The sequence below is a fragment of the Anomaloglossus baeobatrachus genome, chromosome 2, assembly GCF_048569485.1.
Source record: "Anomaloglossus baeobatrachus isolate aAnoBae1 chromosome 2, aAnoBae1.hap1, whole genome shotgun sequence".
Classification (NCBI taxonomy): Eukaryota; Metazoa; Chordata; class Amphibia; order Anura; family Aromobatidae; genus Anomaloglossus; species Anomaloglossus baeobatrachus.
Window position 1 is genome coordinate 339255328 of NC_134354.1, and position 21361 is coordinate 339276688.

Here is a 21361-nt window from a genome sequence, read left to right on the forward strand (position 1 = left end):
AAGAGGCCTACTCAGATTCATTTAATACTTTGTACAAAAGCCTTTGTTGGTGAGGACAGCTTGAAGATGCCATCTGTATGGAGAAATTAGTCACATGCATTTCTCAGGTGTGATTTTGGCCCATTCTTCCACACAAACACTCTTCAAATCCTGAGGGTTCCATGGGCTCCTTCTATGAAGTCTGAGCTTTACTTCCTTCCATAAATTTTCGATAGGATTTAGGTCAGGTGTTTTGTCCACCCTCATTTCTTCTTCATCATCATCATCCTCGTAGATGGTAGCAGATTTTTATCAAGAATGTCTTGGTACATTTGTCTACTTTGTCTATTTGTTTACATTTGTCTTCCTTCAATCATATGAAGTTTGCCAATGCTGTATGCTGAAAAACAGACCCAAACCATGATTTTCCCACCTCTAAATTTCACTATTATGATGTTTTGAGGTGATATACAGTGCCTTTTGGCCTCCAAACATGGTGTATATTATGGAATCCAAAGAAGTAAATTTTACTCTTATCTGACCAGACTATATTCTCCCAGTAATTCACAAGCTAGTCTAAATATCGTTGAGCAAACTTTCAAGGCACTTGAACATGCTTTTTGTTCAGCAAAGGTGTCTTGCGTGGTGACCATACTTATGTAAGGTGAAAGGCTTGAAACAGCTCACTGATTTTACCCATCATGAGATGTTTCTTGTGTGGCAGCTTGGTAATAAAACACCTTTTTACAGGCCATCAGTTGAACCAGCTGATTTTTTTTATACTAAGTGGCAGGATTGCTTTCTGATATATTTCAGCTGGTGCCTTTACTTACCATTGCTTTTAGCACATCTCTTTCTTCATGTGTTCAATACTTTTCTCAATGTATCATTTCTCTTTATTACACAACTTAATTTATGGACATCTATGCTTTGATTTCTTTGCCTGTGTGGATTGGATGGGTTGTTATTGACATCTGGTGAGAAATTCATGTCAATAGTATGTTTAGAAATATATTCATTTAGAAAATTTGTTGTATTCAAAACTTATTTCAACGGCTGTATATTTAGCTACTTTTTCATATTTTGTAACTTCTTTACAGAAACTTCTTTCCCATAAAATGCAACATTTGACATTTCACATCAATTGAATTGACATATATATGTGCAAATGCAGAAAACAGGAATGACAGCGTATACTTGAGTGAAAAAAATCTTCCTTCTTTTTATTCCATTAAAGTGCAAAAACAGTGCAACGTTTCAACATAGAATGTCTTTGTCAAGACATTCTATGTCGAAATGTTACACTGTTTTTGCACTTTGATGGATTAAAAAGAAGGAAGATTTTTGTTCCCTCAAGTATACGCTGCCATTCCTGTTTTCTGCATGGTATGTGAAACCAAGTGATCCCTTGGTACTGGACGGGCGTCCCAATACCGCCAGTTTGTGTGTTTAAACAGGCGGTCAGTGACTTTAGGTGCTACAGTTTTTTGGTATTTTTATATATATATATATATATATAAAAATACCAAAAAACTGTATATATATATATATTGTGCAAAGTCTAAAAAAAAATAATCACAAAAAGTTCATAAAAAAAAACCCTGATACTTCAAATTACAGATAGCTGCAGTACAGTAAAGCTGTAGAGTCAGTCACTCTTTGGGTTCAAATATATGTTACTCTAATAATGTAGATTTCCCGCTTTATATACAATTTACATGTCCTACTGTAAACAGTCAATAATGCTGTGATACTTTTTTGAAAAGTATTGCTTTCTTTAGACCCAGTGCAATCTTTCTTGTCCTCTTTTCAATACTCCTCTCTTCTGCTCAATTTTATAATAAAGGCTCCAATCAACTTGGAGTCCAAAAGTTTCTGTCTTCTTTACTCCTTCTAAAACAGTGCATATATGCAATTGTTTTGCAGAATTCTTCACAGTTTAGGTTCAAATTGTTTTCCCTTTACTGGAAACCTTTGATCTGCTTTTCCCCTTCCCGAATGGCTGAACAGCCTGGTTTGGTCTTCTGCACGAAAACACCCTGAGTGATAGAGATGCCACTATGTAGCTCGGAAAGCCAGGCAAGACACCCCCTTCTCTATTCCCATCTTTTGTCTAGCTTTTAGTACCTCTGCCCATCTTATCTTTTTCTTTTCCACACTGTAGAGTCTGAAGGCAGCTTTGAGGCAGTGGCGGAGAAGTGGTTTCTAGCGTCGACAACTTGTGTTTTGTATGCAGCAACATCCCTGAGGAAGACGAATTAACATTATAAGATTTCTGCATATTGTTCTACAAACATATATACATACGCTATACAAAGTAATACTACAGAATTGTTTATACATCTATTCTAGCATTGTCATTACAATTTAGTAGTAGTAGTACATTTTAAATAACTGTGCTGTATTCTGCTGTCTCTATTAATTTAATTAAGGAGATGACCGCTAAAGAAAGTATTACTTAAAATTTATTTGTTCACGAAGCAGAGGTTGTATATCCTTAGCCTACTGACACAGCACAAAAGTTACTTTGCTATTTTCAGCAATACTGAAGTCCTTGAAAACTACTGCAGAGGAATTCAATTTCACATTTGTTTATACCTCTTATCTATGTAATTTTTATAGAGCAATTTGTGTCCTTCCAGTGCCTATAAACTGGGGAGGAACAGAAGGTAAAAGTTAAGATTTAGGTGAGGCTACAAGAGTAAACAGAAGCAGGCAGCCTCTTATGTAACTTTCCTTACCAGCTTTTTCATTGATATTAACCATTTGAAATATAAGTAGCATATAGTACTAAGTCTAAAATGTATGTAAAGAACATTTACTGGGTTTAAAGTAGCTTAAACAAGAGGTTTAATTTGTACTTATAGGCATTTTAAAAAGTACAAATAGGAAAATAGGCCAATGCAAAGGTTAGAGCACCCTTGGAGATTTGTGTGCTCAGATATCTTTGACCAAGTTTCAGACCTCAATTAGCCTATTAGAGTTATGGCTTGTTCACTATTATCATTAGGAAAGGCCAGATAATGCAAATTTCATGGTTTTATAAAAATCCTCTTAGTTTGTGCCAAAAACAGCAGCCATGGATTTTTCTAAGCAGCTGCCTAGCACTCTGAAAATGAAAATAGTGGAGGTTCACAAAGGAGTAAAAGGTTATAAGAAAATAGCAGAAGCATTTATTTTTAAATTGCCCTTTCCTCATTTTGAAATGTAATTAAGAAATGGCAGTTAACAGGAGGAGGTCAAGATAAGGGCTGGAAAAACAAGCTAAATTTCTGTGAGAGCTGCTCATAGGGTTGGTAGAGAGGCAAATCAGAACCTCTACTTGACTACAAAAGACCTTCAGAAAGCTTTAGCAAACATTGTTCTACTGTTCAGAGACATTTGCCCAAATATGACCTTCATGGAAGAGTCATCAGAAGAAAATCTGTTCTGTATCCTCACCATAAAATTCCACATTAGAAATATGCAAAACAACATCTAAACAAGCCTGATGTATTTTGGAAAGAAGTCCTGTGGACTGATGAGGTTAAAATAGAACTCTTTGATCCTAAACACAACAGGTTATCTCAAAAGGTGCAAGCTGAAGGTTTTACAGTGGTGCTCATCGTCCCCTGATCTGAACATCATTGAAAATCTGTGGCTAGACCTCAAAAGGACAGTGCATGCAGGGCGACCCAGGAATCTCACAGAACTGGAAGACTTTTTCAAAGAAGCATGGATGAAAATCACACAAACAAGAATTGAAAATAGATTGTAAAAGCTTTTTGAAGGCAGCCAAGAGGTGATACTTGCCAAGAGTGGTGCTACTAGGTACTAACAATGCAGGGTGCCCAAACCTTTGCATTGGCCTATTTTCCTTTTATGTTAATTTTAAAATGTAAACAAGGATTTATTTTTTTTTTGCCTAAAACACAAAGGAAATGGGTCATTTTTATGTCTTTTAGAGATCATTTCATTTTCAATATGCTTAAGTTTTCACAATAACAGTAATTTTGATCAGGGGTGCCCAAACTTACATGGTACTGTAGTTAGATGTACTGAGCAGGGTTTTATAGAGCTTGGATAAGGCCTATGTAAAAATAGCTAGGGATAGAAAGGAAAGAAGAATAATGGAAGGCAGGAAAAGGCTCAGAAGTAAAGCTACAAGCAGTGAACTCAAGTTTCCAAAACTGTCTAGAATAGGCAGAAAAGTATTCAATTATCTTAATTTTCACAGGAAACTTTTAAAAAAAGATTTTTTTAACTCCCAAAACTCCCCATAATATACTGTAAGCAATGAAGCATGTTAAAGGATGGATCTAACCTCTATGTCAATTAGGCTACCATAACATGAGAAGGATGGAGCACTGGTAGAGCCACATGACTGGAAGTACAAGAAATGAAAGCAATGCATTATTTTCTATGCGCTCATCCTGGTAGCTCACACTTATGACCTTCACTTAACTTCTTCTTGTGCCCAGCAAAGTCTTCAGCAACAACCTAATAGAAGACTGGTGGATCTCCAGGATGATAGCAAGCAGATTAATAAAATGTGCATGCTGGTCACCTAAAATTAGTTCTTGGTGACACATTTTCATCATTAATTTTTCCCTGAGTCACATTTTAATTACCAGATCCCTAATATAAAGCGCCAGGTTGGCACCATTTTCATTTGAAAAAAAAAAATTAGGAGTAGCAGTTAAAAGATAAGGTAATGCTCTTTGGGATGAAATCCATCATATATGGCTTTCATATTTGGAAATATGGAGTATATTAATTGCATTCAGATAGCGGTGCAGTCCTTGGGAGATCTATGGGGACTTTGTTCACATCTGTGTAGGAGGCTTTGTTTGGAGAAAGCTTTATTGTAAGGTAAAATACTGGACAACATTAGGTGTTTCTGTTCCTATAACACAATAGAAATATGGAATTATGACTGCTGATGTGAACACAGCCCTACCATGCCAAGACTCCTATAATGTGATAAAGTGCTGTAATAATTGTCATAAATCGCCTCTACAGTCACAGTGAAAGTAGATAATCTTTTGTATTTGTGGTGAAGTCGCTGTAAACAGCAGTTAATGCCAAGGATTTCACGTGCCAAATACTTTTCCTTCCCATCTTTACCAGTCAGGTTTGATATCACTACATGGTTACCCAGCTATTACTGTCACACAGATAAGCAGACGTGGTTTCTCCTTCTCTACATTCAGATCCTAATTCCAATTCAGTGAAGAGTAGCAATAACATTCTTGTACATTATCTTACCGGAGAACACGCAAAAGACGGACTTGAGACTTCTTCATATTTAGGAAGTTGTTTACTGGAATTCTTTCCTCACTTGATCTTTGTTTACTATCAGCAATAACTCTAAAGAAAATAAAGTCATTTAGTCTTGCTAGAGACTGGATATATTACAAATAATGAAACAGTGACTCCGTGAATCGTATCATTGTAGTACTGGAGATTTTTGTCACGAACAGGGAATTGTAAACTAAGTTTCAGAATGATTTGCCAATACTGATGCAGTGACAGGGTTAAATGCATATTTGTTTTATCACTTTATTACATTTTTTATTGGAGCAATATAAGATGGCTGGCATTCTGGTCACTTTTCACTGACGCCATTCAGGAAAAAAAAAGATGGATCCGTACCAATAACAGTTTATTTGTTTTATAGAGTAAGGTAAAAATTTAAATGCTTACCACGAATTTTCTCTCCTCATAATTATAATTTGCTTGTAATATAATAAGTCTATACTTATATCTGTAATATGCCATAATGTAACGGGCCTGTCTCGTTCACACATACATACAACACACCCCAAATGTAAACAGTTCAGACTTGTAATACAGACTCAGAAAGTCTTTGGACATTCATCATTTGTCTATCTCTACTTTTAATTTCTGTTCTACCATGTTTCCTTGAAAATAAGACCTACCCCTAAAATAATCCCCAATGTGCCCTACTCCAAACAACAGTCCTAGTTAAATTCAGGGCCGGTGATAGGGGATGGGGGAGTAACTAGGCAATTGCACTGGTCCCCCACTTTTAGGGGACACCATCATTTCTAATCCAAGGTTAAGACTGCTTAAAGAGGTGGTCCACTACAAATCATAGTAGCCACATTGATTTAAAGTAGGTAAAGAAGGCTTTTTCTAAATACCTTCTGTTTGAAATTCAGCCTGTGAGTGGCACCATCAGCTAATCCCCATCACGTGACCCGGGCTGCAGTGACCTCTGATGCCCGGTGATGTCTCGTGAACTTCCAGAAATGGGAACTGTGAAGTGACTGGGCTGTGGACTGAGTTTCATCACACGTCACAGCATCTCACGTGCTTGCAGCGCTTTATAAATCGGTGAAGGTGAGAGCGCTGGGTGGTGACATGTGAAGAAACTCCACCCACAGCTGACACTCACAGAGACTTCTTTCCTTGCTTTAAACCGATGTGGCCACTATGCTTTGTAGTGGACCACCTCTATAAGGACCATTGGTGGCCTTTCACCAGCATTTAACTGCAGAAATCAAGAGGAGAAAGGCTGGTATATACCATATGTTCAGTGTGTATATACACATGGGTATGTGCAGTGTGTGATGACATGATTATATCTGAATAAAAGTTTTTTTGTTCAAGAATAAAATGTGGATTGTCCATGGGAAAAAAAAGACATCCTTTGAAATAAGCCCTAACCCATCTTTAAGAGCAAAAAATATTATAAGACCCCGTGTTATTTTCAGGGAAATTTGGTAGATATAAGCCGCAGTCTTATAAAATGCTGCCAATGGTTTCTCATATTGGAATAACTTGGCAAAGGTAAGGAAAGTGCAGAGTATAGACTCAGTCTTTGGTCTATTAGATAATGTAATTATTGCAAAAAGGAAAATGTTCAGGCCATGGCCAGTAATCACTGCAATTACTGCTATTCCAATTACTTTATTTGTGACATATGGCCAAAGACAAAAAAAAAAAAAAGAAAAACAACGACAAAAGACCTAAAGGTTTAATACCAAAAACAGGCAAACTAGCTTGGTTTTTAGTAGGATACAGGATAAATCTCCATGTTACTCAGCTTGGTGAAAGTATAAGTAACTTTATTGGAAGGTAGAGGAGGATAAACATTAGACAGGACTTGTCCTACAAAAATAAAGTCCATATAAATCTAGCTTGATTGAAATAGCTGTTAATAATAATAATAATAATAATAATAATACTATTATTATTTATTATGTATAAAAAAAATGTATAAATTTGCTAACAGAGTTAGGTTAAAAAGACATTTTTCAGTGTGGAAAACATTGTAAAACTAAATTCGCCCTCTCAATCCTCCCCCCCATCAAAATAAAGCAAAACACAACAAAAGTTAAATTGCTTTTTTTATATGTGTTCATTAAAAAAAAATCTGTCATCCCACAGACTCAAGCCCTCATGCAGCTATGTTGATGGAAAAACAAAGTAAAATATTCTCAGAATACAGAGACCAAACCGTATGTATTTAATAAGTCACTGTCTTCAAGGCCTAAATTGACTGCATGGTTACGAGTATAGAGAACAGTAAGCAAATCTATGTTTTAGTGTGCTGATATATTTAAAGCACAACACCAACAATTTTTATTTTTTCTTGTAACACTGGAGCCGTGCTTTACATCCAAGTCCCCTGACCCCAGGGGCGTAACAATCTCGGTTGAAAAGATTGCGACTGGACCGGGCATGTGCTATAGGGGGCCCGCCAACCTTAGCACCTACTTCAGCTGGATCTGAGACCCCAGATCATTGGCTTATGTCCTTTGATAAACCCTGGTGTATTTGCAACTAGGGAGAAATGCGTCGGAACCATGGGACTGGTCGGTTTACTATATCTATAAATACAACCTTTAAAGATAAGTACCCGGAAGTTTGTTATCTTCTGTGATAGGTGTTGTAGTCTGTGTAGGGCCGTATAGGGTCGCTTTAGGGCTTCCTGACTGTGAATGGGGACGCCAAAAAACAGTTAGGGCATCATACCCTCCATTGTTAGACTCCAAGGGCCTACTAGGGTCAGAGTGCATAGGCCATTATTCATATGCTTTAAAATATCTGTTGGACAGAGGATTGTTATTTTTTCTTGTTGCAGGTTGTCAACATACTGGGAATCTACCCTTTACAGATTGATGTGGTTATTACACTATCTGTATATATCCAATAGAACTGGTTTATTACATCAGTACATATTGCATATGCATATTGGCCTACTAGGGTCAGTCTGTATAGGCTATCATGTATATGCCTTAAAATATCCGCTGAATAGAGGATTGCTATTTTTTATTGTTGCAGCTCGTCGACAAACTGGGACTCTACCCATTACAGATTGATGTGGTTATTACACTATCTGCATTTATCCAATAGAACTGGTTAATTATATCAGTAAATCTTGCCTCTGCATATTATGTTTTTGTTATTGCCTATACATGTATGCCTACCTATTGGAGTACTCTGCCCAGTCTTTTTAAATCACTGGTGTGTGTGTGTGTTTTGGGCTTGATCTTTTAATTAATTCATTAAAAGTTACTTTTTAGCAGTGTTTTTGTTCTTGAGGGTTATATTACATTTACACACCTTGTCCTAATCTGCTACAGCTTTGGTGTTTTTTCTGAGTTACATACACTAGAAAGGGGCCCAGGATAGGCAATTCATATTCCAGAATGGGAGACATACATACCTGGAAGAGAACCAGGATGGGGAAGTATTTATAAAACATATACATGTACATACACACACACACACACACACACACACACGTCATCATGATGAAGACAAGTAATTAGCGCATAGGTGATGCGATCAACACATTTCGGGTCACTCACACACTAATTGTTTGTCTTCTTCAAAATGCACTGTATGTGAACTACTACTAATATAAAACATTGTGTTTGTTGAGCCGGACTTCATCCTTTATTATTCCTATGCTCCTGGCTATGGTGGTGCCGATATCCGAGCACCATACAAAAGTTGACTTACAATTGTAGTGAGCTGGATTGTAGTTTGAGAGACATATATACCATGATGGGTGATATATATGCCAGGGTGGGCCCCGGATATGGGGCATATGTACTGGGATGGTCCCAGGATAGGGGACACTATATCTCAGGAAGACGGTCCAGGATGGGGGACATACAATGTATACCAGGATTGTCCCAGGATGGGGAACAGTATGTTCAGGATGGGGCCATATATACCAGGATGGTCCCAGGATGTTGGATACTATATTCCAGGATGGAGTACATATATATCATAATTTGGGACATACAGTGACAAGCAAAAGGGTAACAATGGGTTGAATGTATGACTTTCAGGCTCCATATCTCACCATCCACTACAGCTTCTACCATGAGATTAACTTAATTTTATAGACAATAATCTATCTCATACATATATTTAACTTGCAACTATTAGTTTAGAAGATTCTTGTCATGTCACTTCATTGTTACTTTTTTGCTCCTAAAACCTAAATTAATTTTTTTAGTTTTTTGTAAACCCACCTTTGACTTTCAACACTGCCTGAATCCTTCTGGGCATGTTCTAGGTCAGATTCAGGTATGCCTTGACCAAAATCTAACCCCAGGTCTCTTTTACATAGTCCGAATGTTGGTGTATACTAGTTTATTTATTGGGTATGTATACAGCATTTTCTTCAACTGTACCAAAAAGTGTTCAATTGGGTTGAGGTCTGGGGCCTGTAAGGGCTGATCAAGCATCTCTACTTCATTGTCACTGAACCATTTGTTCTCAAAGCTTGAAGTATGCTTTTGGTCGTTGTCCTGCTGGAACACTGTCGTCCTTTTGAAACCCATAGCACTTGATCTCCTGTGATTTGTGACCTTCCAGCAAACTTCACTGTTTCATGGAGTGCGCCGGAGGTCCCTCTTCAATATATCTCTAGGAGAGCATTGGTCTGGGATTGCATTAGGAACTTGTGACGCAACTTCTGATTTCCAAGCCAGTCAGAAGATACTGTCACAAGATGGTGCTGTGGGACTGGAGCAATGTCGGTAAAAGGTGAAGCCACAGGAAGGTGAGTATATGGCAGAGGACTTAGATTTCAAGCGCCACTCCAGAGCTGAAAAAAGACATACTGGACTGGTTCTTTAAGAGATAATTACAATCCACCAGTTTCCATAAATTCCTCACACCTGGTGTTGACTTCTCTGCTGAAGAATTGTCACACTATATACAGGTCAGAGTACACATTGTTCAGTTCATCCTTCACAGTTTCACTTCTTTTCAGTATATTTAGAATATAGGACATGCTTCCTGCCAATATAACCCCTTCAGTTTCCAATTTCTATTTTAATTGACTATTTAAAGGGGTTGTAAAGAAAAAGTCTGGCAGCTTTATTCTACAAACAGCACAACTGCCCAAGGTTTTGTCGGTATAGGAAGTGGATAGGGTTGATCTACCATACCATATAACCAGTGGACTCTTACAGTATTATTTTAGGAAGAAAGCCACCATGTGTTTACATTTTGTATAACAGCTTTAAAGAAGTTAAAGGCCAAAAAGAACTACGTAAATGTTTAAGCTGATAGAGTATTACTAGAATACTGAGGGGCAAATGAAGAAAGAGCTATAGAGTATGATAATACAATAAAACAGCAAAGTTTATTGATATAAATGTAAGTACAAAAATATGTGCAAAAGGGACCCGACTAGAGCATGGGTAGCAATAGATGAAATAAGGCTATCCAGAGCCCACAAAGGTCCAGAGTCACAATCTAAACCATAAAGTGCACCTCTCTTCCATCTCCTGAAGTCACCTGTACTGTCCGGGTCATGTCCCAAGGAGTTTATCTATATGACTGACATGACGTGTACACCTTTGTGCTACACTGTGACCTGCTTTTCATTCTTTGCCATATCCTGCTATTATAGTAGAGGCACTTATTGATTTAAACACAGACCATGCACTTTATGATTTAGATTTACATTCTGGTAATACTGTATCACCTTAAACATTTAGGGGGTTTTTTTCAATCTTTAGTATTATTGGTCTGGACCTCATTTAGGACAAGGAGGTAGATTTGTAGGTTTATAAACTTTCAAGCAGTTGCCCAATGCTCCTCACATTGCATTGAAGGCAAGTGGTGCCAATAATGTGATGACCCCGCATATCTGGCAATTGGCAGATGTTGTGCATGTCGTATTCTAAGGAACAGCATACATGCATGATACTCCGTGATCCTGCATGGGTCTCAAAAGGCATGTGCTGTCTTATCGTCATTGTCACTGCGCCGCTAAAATATATTGTGGCACCAGACAACCTCTTTAAAGGTTTTGCATGGTATCTTTCTGCTAATCTAGCTCTATCGTTAATCACTTATAACTAAAGGGCAAACCTGATTTGGTATTTGAAAAGGTTTTTGTTTTTTAAAGAAGAAAACTTTGGAGTGGCAAAAATAAAATAAGAGCAATAACTGGCCACTTCTCATCTGGTGACAGGTCCTCTTTAAATGGGGGTATCTATAGACCTGAAATTTTAACTAAATCACCATAGACACTTTTACATATGTGTTCGAACGTTTACAAGCCATTTCCACCCTACAGACATTGTATCTGGGGAAAGTCACTGCAGACCTACTCCTTCTCCTAGTTCTTCTAGTTATGCGTTTACTCTTATCACCCTTTGAGAAAATGTTAGGTGAAAGCATCTCAGGGTGAAATGAATTAGATCACGACATCGCACCCACTGTGCAGCGCTGCAGAACACACACTGTGGAGACCAGAGCAGTGGAGGGGGGAACTGGGAGACATGAGGATTTATCTATTTGTTTCCTCAATGAGTACATTGTGGGGGCCCTTCTACTGTTTGAAGGGTTAGATGGTGTACATTATACTATTTGCAGGACTATTTGTGGGTCATTATGCTAGCTGTAGGGCTTTGTGAGCATTCATTATATTGTTTGCAGGGCTATGTCGGAGGCCATTATACTATCTGAAGGGCGATGTGGAGGCCATTATACTTTAAGCAGGCAATTATGTGACGCCCTGGCAGAACCAGGTAGTCACACAAAAGGCCCCTGCATAACACCATCCCTCACAGGGTTACATACAGCCGACCTGAAACCCTAGCCACCCCCCCTCAGGGCAAGACAGACACACCAGAGGGCGGGACCAGGTGGTTAGGAAACACCCACCTAGGGGTCTAGACAGCCCGGGGCGGGAAAACAAGGAGTCAAGTCGAAGTCTAGAGTTCAAGTTGAGAGGAGTGGAGGCTGGGGCTAGGTGTAGCTCCAGCGGAGGTGAAGCTCAAGTTGACTGGCACCTGGTGCCTTGGCTAGGTGGCAGAAGGTAATCCCCTTCAGCAGGCAACGGGAAGACGGCAGCCAGAGATCCGAGGTGGACCGGGACAGGGTTGCAGCCCGCCGGTACTCATACTGGAGAACCGACCTGGAAACCATACACAGAGGGGGTACTTGGACCCTGAAGCCAGGACCGGAACCAACGGCCTAGCTAATTAACCAATTTAGGGCAGGATTTTAGGTACTGTCCCAACCAAAGTCCCAAAAGCAGACAACCACCCCCAGAGAGGGATAGGGCAACCGCCAGGGCCCGGTAGATCCCACGGGTCAGCGTCAGCGGGCACGGCTCCTCAGGTACACAACAAGCCGGGAGCGGACTCCTGTGTTCCATAAAGGGAAGTCCAACACAAGCAAAAAAACAGTGCAGAGGGAAAAGACGGCGACCACCGGCCCAGGTGGGGGACCAGAGTACATCCGGCCGCGGCGGCCGGCCACCAGCACCTTGGTTTACCAAAAGACTAGTGTGATTTATTCAACTGTGAGTAACCAAACATCCCCTGGTACGTCCGGGTGTGAGGCCCCTGCCATTGCCATCCCCTGCACAGAGCCACTGGGTCTCGGGGCAACCATCCCTACCCACAGAGGGGTTAACATCCAGCTGCCATTACATCTCCCCTTGGGTGTCCCACAACAGCAGCGGTGGTGCCACCTTTCACCACACACCGTGGGTGGTGTCACAAACTGAATACGGCCAAGCCCGTACAACTACGTCCCCCTTTTCATTTGGCATGTCCATGTGACCCCCGGGTCCAGAGGATCCCTCGAGCCACACACAGCGGGTCCGGATCCTAGCAGCCCGGCTGCTACAGGCGTGGGGGCGGCACAATTATACAGTGTGGAGGTTTGTGTTAGGTCCATCATACTATGTATAAGGTTGTGTGGGGGCTATTATACTGTTTGGATGGCTATATGAGGGCCATTACACTGTGTGAGGATTGTGTAGTGGCCATTATACTGTATGGAGGGCCATCATACTGTATGGAGGGCTGTGTGGGGGCCATCATATTGTGTGGAGGGCTGTGTTGGGGTCACTGTGGGGGCATCATATTGTGCCTGTGGAGGGTACTGTGGGTGTACCATACTGTGTTTGGAGAGCACTTTTGTTAGCATCCTACTTTACGGGGGGTATGAAAGCGGTATTGCGTGGAAATACTAAGGGGTTTCAATAGGAGGAAAATTACTTTTAAGGACTGCAAAGGTGTGAGTTGTTCTCTGGTGTGATCTTACCAAATATATATATATATATATATATATATATATATTTACTTTTTGGGGGGAACAATTAGTATTTTTGCTATAGGGCCCCATGAATTCTATGTATGCCCTTACCAGCAGTAGAGTAGAAGTTAACCATTTACGATGCCACCCCATTTAAGATGAGGGTGCTTTGCGATTATCCCCCATCTTGTAGAATTAGCAAAAAATACAAAGACTCATATCTCTGGAACCACAAGGCAGATTAAAAATTAAAGCGAAATTTTCTGGAGCGGCGGAAATAAAATAAAAACAGGCCAATATTAATCCGGTTACAGGAAGTCTTTAATTTACCACTGAATTCATTAATATAGAAGTGGTTGATGTTTCCTTGTGGAAATATGTATTAGCTGTACAACAGGAATGCTATAGGTCTACATTAGCCCATGTTTCCAGCTCTCAAAAGGCAATGTTGTAATCTTATAGATTTATTATCCAACTAAGAAACATTTAACATTAATACAGATGACTATTAGGTGAAGTTCCCATAATGCATTTTGGTGCTGTGTATCTGCACTGCACAAAAAAAGGTAGTGTCTTACAGTGCCAACTCTCATGATCCAGGTCTGTATCGGTTGCTGCGGTTTGATTATTTCACCCAGCTCCGGCCTCGTCATGTCAAGGGTTAACTCTTCCCTGCCTCACTCTGGTTTCTGGGACACCTCTGGTTCAATGCAGTGATAGTTTATGCTCTGCAGCATGTGTTACTGGCTCTGGTGAGTTACCCGATCTGTCCTGCCTCCCAGCTACCTTGTTCTGACCCATACTCTCCTCCATTCGTCTGTCTGTCCCAGTCCTCGACTACCCTTTCCTGTCTACTGTGTACCCTTCCCTTTCTGTCCTCCTCCCTTGTTTGTACTTGGAATTCACAGAATCTGAACTGTATCCACATTTCTGACTCTGACCGCTGTCTCTCGCTTTGGCTGTATCTGTGGCTTCTCGGCTTCAGACCCTCGGCTATCACCTGACCACGACTATCCCTGTACTATTGTCGAACCCTCCTGCTGCTGACTTGGTTTACTGACTACTCTACTGCCCTCTAGTGGTTTGACTGCTAACTGCACTCTGAAGCTACACTGCTTATAGCTTTAGTGTCTCCCTTGGTATAATGTGACACCAACAAAGTGTACAGAAATCTCATGACCACTGTGTTTTGTTTTGTTGCTTGTTACACAGCATAAACTGACCTGCAGTGCATGTTTCAAATCCCAAACATGGCAAATTTATCTTGCAGTTACGCTGTATGGATTTCTCCTATAAAATTGCAATAGATGCAGAAAAATCCACAGGTAAAAAATGCATATGTGTTTAGTGTGTTTCTGCTGCAGAAACTAACTACAAATACTTGTAATCTGCACAACACTGTCAATAAAATTTTGCCAAAACCCAATTTAGAAAGTATAAAAAACAAAGCAGCTTTTATTAAAAACAAACAAAATAAAAAAACAAAAAGCGCAAAACGTGATAAAAACGCATAGAACCTAATAGGGTTAGAAAAGCTGAAACATGAAAAATTCACCAGATACTCATCATGAAATGTCGCCTAAAAACACTGTTTACGTATTAGTTCATTTAACCCTTTACAATATCCTTACTTAAACTAAAACTATAGGATTAAATGAATTAAACTGCTAAAAGGTCTCACAGCTCTTCAGGCTGTACTGCCAAGGGTTAATGACAATTATATGTAATACAAACAAGATGTGATGACCTCTTACTTTGCTGGATTTTGGCAGAAACTGTTGCAGGTTCTGTCCTTTCCGTCCTGACAGTGGCAGCGGGCTGACGATCTCTTTCTGCGCCTTCCGGGGCTCCCTAAGCCATAAGGAAGCATTTGGCTGTGAGAACAGGTAAACACATAATACATTATTTCGGATTTCCAGCAGCTGGGCTCTTGTATGATACCGATACATTTATATAGAATATATGGTGCTTGGCAAAGCAGAAGACTGAGCTGAGCACACATGGGACAAGGACAAAGAATATAATCCAGGTCATAGTCTACTGGCTAAGTCACCATCCCAGGCTCCTCTAATGCACTCACCTTCCGGTGTTTATCCAAATAATATCCAGGTGACAAAAATATATACACTCCTTGTCCATCCAGTTATTGCAGGAACATCGCTTCACCCGCGTGTGACCGCTAGGTTGGACAGATGAAGAAATGGTGGCGGTAACTAGAAAATAAAGAGTGCAAGGTATAAAGTCATCTACTCAGAAGCTACAACACTGGAGGCTGGATGGTCCGAGCTACACTTCATGTAAGGAGCGGCCAAGACAATAAAGAAATCACATGAAAACGTGTTGAGAAAATGTATCACTCCATTCATAAAGATGATTCTCAAGCCTACAATTCTCATTAGATGGCTCTGATGTCACTGGGAAATGGACATTGTACAAGCTTTATCTGTGTGCATGGCCTCAGTAATAAGGTGTATTATGTGTAGAGTACATCCTACCCAGCACTGAAGACATCTCAGAATGGGCCATGGGTGGGCTATTATAGATGGGCCTCATGAAGGATAACTGTAGCTATAGGCCCTTCTGCAGCGAGGTTGGCACAGATCCAACATGCAGCTTGTAGGATCCCCATCATGTGGGACATCATAGCCGGGCATTGTTCTGAAGCCTGGGCTTTATGCAGGTCAGGTATATATGGACAGACATACCATGTAGCCAGACTATAGAAAGGCAGACACGTCTCTGGGAACTGCAAGGTGGCACACTTCAGAAGATGTTCAGAGGACACGTTGTGTAGGGATTTCACCCCGCTGCGTTGTATATAACTTACATGTACTTGTATATGACCAATATACAGTATCTTATATGATGCTCATTTTTCCTAAGCGCTTAAAATAATAGAATAAATGTGCACAAAACTAACACATCTAATCATGCACATCCCTCATTATCGGTTATGCCCCCATGGACAAACATCATGAAAAATGACCCAAACTCACAGCAAAAAATCTCAGTGATTTCTAAACTTTCAGGGCATGGAATCAGGACTTTGGTACACGTTGTAGAGGGCAGTGACATTACAGGTATGGTCCTCATCTGTCATGGCAGCCCCATCAGACATATCTGGCTTACAGGCTGTAGTGCAGGCAGAACAGGAATTACAGGGATCTAAACCTTCCAGTACTTACATGGTAGCAGAGCTATATGCCATGCTGTGCCTATGGCATTTACTCAGTGAGTATACAATACTGGTATGCCATGTGCCATATCCTCTCCCTGTGATGTCCTGATGACAGCACAATGACACTGCTATGGGGGAATCACTGATCCTACACTAACTAGGAAATATTACAATAACAATAGCCCTCAGCGCTTCTTTGACCTTCATCCCTACACCTGCCCCAGGACTGTACCAGCGGAGGTGCCCCCTCACCCTCTACATCTGCCCCAGGACTGTACCAGCGGAGGTGCCCCCTCAGCCTCTACATCTGCCCCAGTACTGTACCAGCAGAGGTGCCCCCTCAGCCTCTACATCTGCCCCAGTACTGTACCAGCAGAGGTGCCCCCTCACCCTCTACATCTGCCCCAGTACTGTACCAGCAGAGGTGCCCCCTCAGCCTCTACATCTGCCCCAGTACTGTACCAGCAGAGGTGCCCCCTCAGCCTCTACATCTGCCCCAGTACTGTACCAGCAGAGGTGCCCCCTCACCCTCTACATCTGCCCCAGGACTGTACTAGCAGAGGTGCCCCCTCAGCCTCTACATCTGCCCCAGTACTGTACCAGCAGAGGTGCCCCCTCAGCCTCTACATCTGCCCCAGTACTGTACCAGCAGAGGTGCCCCCTCACCCTCTACATCTGCCCCAGGACTGTACCAGCAGAGGTGCCCCCTCACCCTCTACATCTGCCCCAGGACTGTACCAGCAGAGGTGCCCCCTCAGCCTCTACATCTGCCCCAGTACTGTACCAGCAGAGGTGCCCCCTCACCCTCTACATCTGCCCCAGTACTGTACCGGCAGAGGTGCCCCCTCACCCTCTACATCTGCCCCAGGGCTGTACCAGCAGAGGTGACCCCTCACCACTACACCTGCCCCAGGACTGTACCAGCAGAGGTGCCCCCTCACCCTGTACACCAGCCCCAGGACTGTACCAGCGGTGGTACCCCCCTCACCCTGTGCACCTCCCCCAAGACTGTGCCAGCAAAGGTGACACCTCACCACTACACCTGCCCCAGGACTGTACCAGCGGAGGTGCCCCCTCACCCTCTACATCTGCCCCAGGACTGTACCAGCAGAGGTGCCCCCTCACCACTACACCAGCCCCAGGACTATACCAGCGGAGGTGCCCCCTCACCCTCTACATCTGCCCCAGGACTGTACCAGCGGAGGTGCCTCCTCACCCTCTACATCTGCCCCAGGACTGTACCAGCGGAGGTGCCCCCTCACCCTCTACATCTGCCCCAGGACTGTACCAGCGGAGGTGCCACCTCACCACTACACCTGCCCCAGGACTGTACCAGCAGAGGTGTCCCATTTGCACCTGCCCCAGGACTGTACCAGCAGAGGTGCCCCCTCACCCTGTACACCAGCCCCAGGACTGTACCAGTGGAAGTGCCCCCTCACCCTGTGCACCTCCCCCAAGACTGTGCCAGCAAAGGTGCCCCCTCACCACTACACCTGCCCCAGGACTGTACCAGCAGAGGTGTCCCATTTGCACCTTCCCCAGGACTGTACCAGCAGAGGTGCCCCCTCACCCTGTACACCAGCCCCAGGACTGTACCAGTGGAAGTGCCCCCTCACCCTGTGCACCTCCCCCAAGACTGTGCCAGCAAAGGTGCCCCCTCACCACTACACCTGCCCCAGGACTGTACCAGCAGAGGTGCCCCCTCACCCTGTACACCTGCCCCAGGACTGTACCAGCAGAGGTGCCTCCTCACTCTCCACACCTGCCCAGGGCTGTACCAGCAGAGGTACCCCTCACCCTGTGCACCTGCCCCAGGGCTGTACCAGCAGAGGTGCCCCCTCACTCTCCACACCTGCCCATGGCTGTACCAGCAGAGATACCCCTCACCCTCTACACCTGCCCAGGGCTGTACCAACTGAGGTGCCCCCTCACCCTCCACACCTGCTGCCCATGGCTGTACCAGCAGAGGTACCCCTCACCCTGCACAGCTGCCCCAGGGCTGTACCAGCGGAGGTGCTAGGGTCTCACCTGCCACAGCGAGGACCATGGCGACACAGCCGACTCCCAGCATCTCGGCTGTCACCAGGTGTAAAGTGCCGTCTGCCTGCGCTGATCCCTGAGCTTAAATAACCCCAGCACGTCCACGCCCTTCCATTGTGGACCAGGTGAGCGACAAGGTGCTGCCTCCTGCAGCCCTGCCTCCCGCAACACATCCCTGCCTATTCTGGAGAAATCAGCTCCTTATCGGCCGAGATATCGTCTCAGGGAGGTAATTATAGCAAGCCTAGAACAGAACCGGCTTAACCCTTGCGGTGACCTTACAGCAATTGTTTAACAGCTGATTATAGGAACGAATCCAATATGCATGATGGCATATACATGAGTGTAGGTAAGAGAGATGGATATAGACACAGATAGATAGATAGATAGATAGATAGATAGATAGATAGATAGATAGATAGATAAAAAATAGAAAGATAGATAATCTGTATATGTTTATGTATTAGGATATAGATAGATAGATAGATAGATAGATAGATAGATAACCTGTATATGTCTATGTATTAGGAGATAGATAGATAATAATCTGTATATGTTTATGTATTAGGAGAGGAGATAGAAAAATAGATAGATAGATAGAGCATCTGTATATATTTATGGATAAGGAGATACATAGATAGGTGATGATAGATAGATGGATAGATAGATAGATAGATAGATAGATAGATAGATAGATAGATAACCTGTATATGTCTATTTTTTAGGAGATATATAGCTAATCTGTATATGTCTATGTATTAAGAGATAGATAGATCATCTGTATATGTCTATGTATTAGAAGAGGAGATAGATAGATAGATAGATAGATAGATAGAGGCATAGATAGATAGATAGATAGATAGATAGATAGATAGAGGGATAGATAGATAGATACATGGATGGATGGATGGATAGATAGATAGATAGATAGATAGATAGATAGATAGATAGATAGATAGATAGATAGATAGATAACCTGTATATGTCTATGTATTAGGAGATAGATAGATAATAATCTGTATATGTTTATGTATTAGGAGAGGCGATAGAAAAATAGATAGATAGATAGATAGATAGATAGATAGAGCATCTGTATATATTTATGGATAAGGAGATACATAGATAGTAGATGATAGATAGATAGATAGATAGATAGATAACCTGTATATGTCTATTTTTTTAGGAGATATATAGCTAATCTGTATATGTCTATGTATTAAGAGATAGATAGATAATCTGTATATGTCTATGTATTAGAAGAGGAGATAGATAGATAGATAGAGGCATAGATAGATAGATAGATAGATAGAGGGATAGATAGATAGATACATGGATGGATGGATAGATAGATAGATAGATAGATAGATAGATAGATAGAGTGAAGGAAATAATTATTTGATCCGTTGCTGAGTTTCTAAGTTTGCCCTCTGACAAAAACACTCTATAATTTTAAGAGTAGGTTAATTTTAACAGTGAGAGATAGAATATCCAAAATTTTATCCAGAAAATCACACTGTAGATAGATAGATATATAGATAGATACATCATCTGCATATATCAAATCAAATCAAATAAGCTTTATTGGCAGGACCAAATACAAATTAGTTTTGCCAAAGCAAGTGTACAATAGGGACTGGGACTGTGGGGATGGTGGGTAGGGACCATAGTAAGGATGGATGGGGCACATCCAGGGTGGAGACTGTAGGTAGGATGGATGGGGCACGTCCAGGGTGGGGACTATAGGAAGAATGGATGGGGCACATCTAGGGTGAGGACGTTGGGGGCTATGGAAGTCCATGGCTTATCATAGTTCTCTTTCTCGAAGTCTATGACATTCGCTCACATACCGTGCTGCTATCTCCACTGCGCTCTCTTCTTCCCCCAGCAGGATATATGTTTTCTCTTCCTCCTTCATGGAGCTGAAATCTGTGAAGAGATCGGAGAGTCTCCTGAAGTGAGTGTCCCTCACTGCTGAGTAATTGGTGCAGTGTAGCAGGAAGTGGGTTTCATCCTCCAGGGCCTCCAGGTCACAGTGTTGGCACAGTCTGTCCTCCCTGGGCTTGTGGCTCTGCTTGTGTCGGCCGGATTCGATGGCTAGACTGTGGGCACTGAGTCTATATCAGCTCAGGGTCCTGCGGTCTCTGGGGTCTGGGAGTTTTTCCAGACATGGGGCCAGTCTGTAGTCTCTCTGTAGTCTCTGGTATGTGGTCAGTTTCTGTGAGGTGTTGATGTCGGTCCTCCAGTCATTGACATACCTCTCCTGGCCCTCGTCTACCATCTTCCTGATTCTGGTTCTTGTCAGGCTGCTGTGATTGGTTATTTTGTCCAGTTGGGTTTGGGAGAGCTGTGCCAGGGGTCCTGGTTCATCTGGACCACGTATATATATCAGAGCTTTGTGGTGATGGGAGCTTGGATTTCTACTCTGTAGGTGAGCCCGAAATGATAGTGCCCTCTTCAGAACCGCTAGGTGTAGAGGGAATCTGCCCAGCTCGGCTCGACAGGCGCTGTTGGAAGTGCTTCGATGGACCTGGAGAAGTTACTTACAAAATTTCAGGTGGAATATTTCTGTTGGGCTGGAATCCCACCTTGACCAATCGGGGTAAGTGTGAGGGCCCCAGACTTCATTGCCAT

At 42.2% G+C, this 21361-nt stretch overlaps 1 protein-coding gene across 1 annotated transcript; it reads right to left on the reverse strand.

Moving 5' to 3' along the window:
* Window positions 1–1346: 1346 nt before the first annotated feature.
* On the reverse strand, window positions 1347–18801 carry LOC142289997 (endothelin-2-like). Its single transcript, XM_075333944.1, has 5 exons — window positions 18719–18801; window positions 15593–15725; window positions 15267–15386; window positions 5227–5328; window positions 1347–2223 (listed from the first exon to the last, which is right to left on the reverse strand). The coding sequence occupies exons 1-5, from the start codon at window positions 18759–18761 to the stop codon at window positions 2118–2120; spliced, it is 504 nt and encodes a 167-aa protein (XP_075190059.1). The 5' UTR covers window positions 18762–18801; the 3' UTR covers window positions 1347–2117.
* Between the last annotated feature and the right edge of the window lie 2560 nt (window positions 18802–21361).

Bases quoted from the DNA above. Each gene is read 5' to 3' on its own strand.
- LOC142289997 (XM_075333944.1), bottom strand. From the start codon at position 18,761: ATGCTGGGAGTCGGCTGTGTCGCCATGGTCCTCGCTGTGGCAG. The intron at 15,726-18,718 runs GTGAGACCCTAG...TTTATTTTCTAG, and splicing joins CATGGTCCTCGCTGTGGCAG to TTACCGCCACCATTTCTTCA. The intron at 5,329-15,266 runs GTAAGAGGTCAT...TATTTTCTTTAG, and splicing joins TTCTGCCAAAATCCAGCAAA to AGTTATTGCTGATAGTAAAC.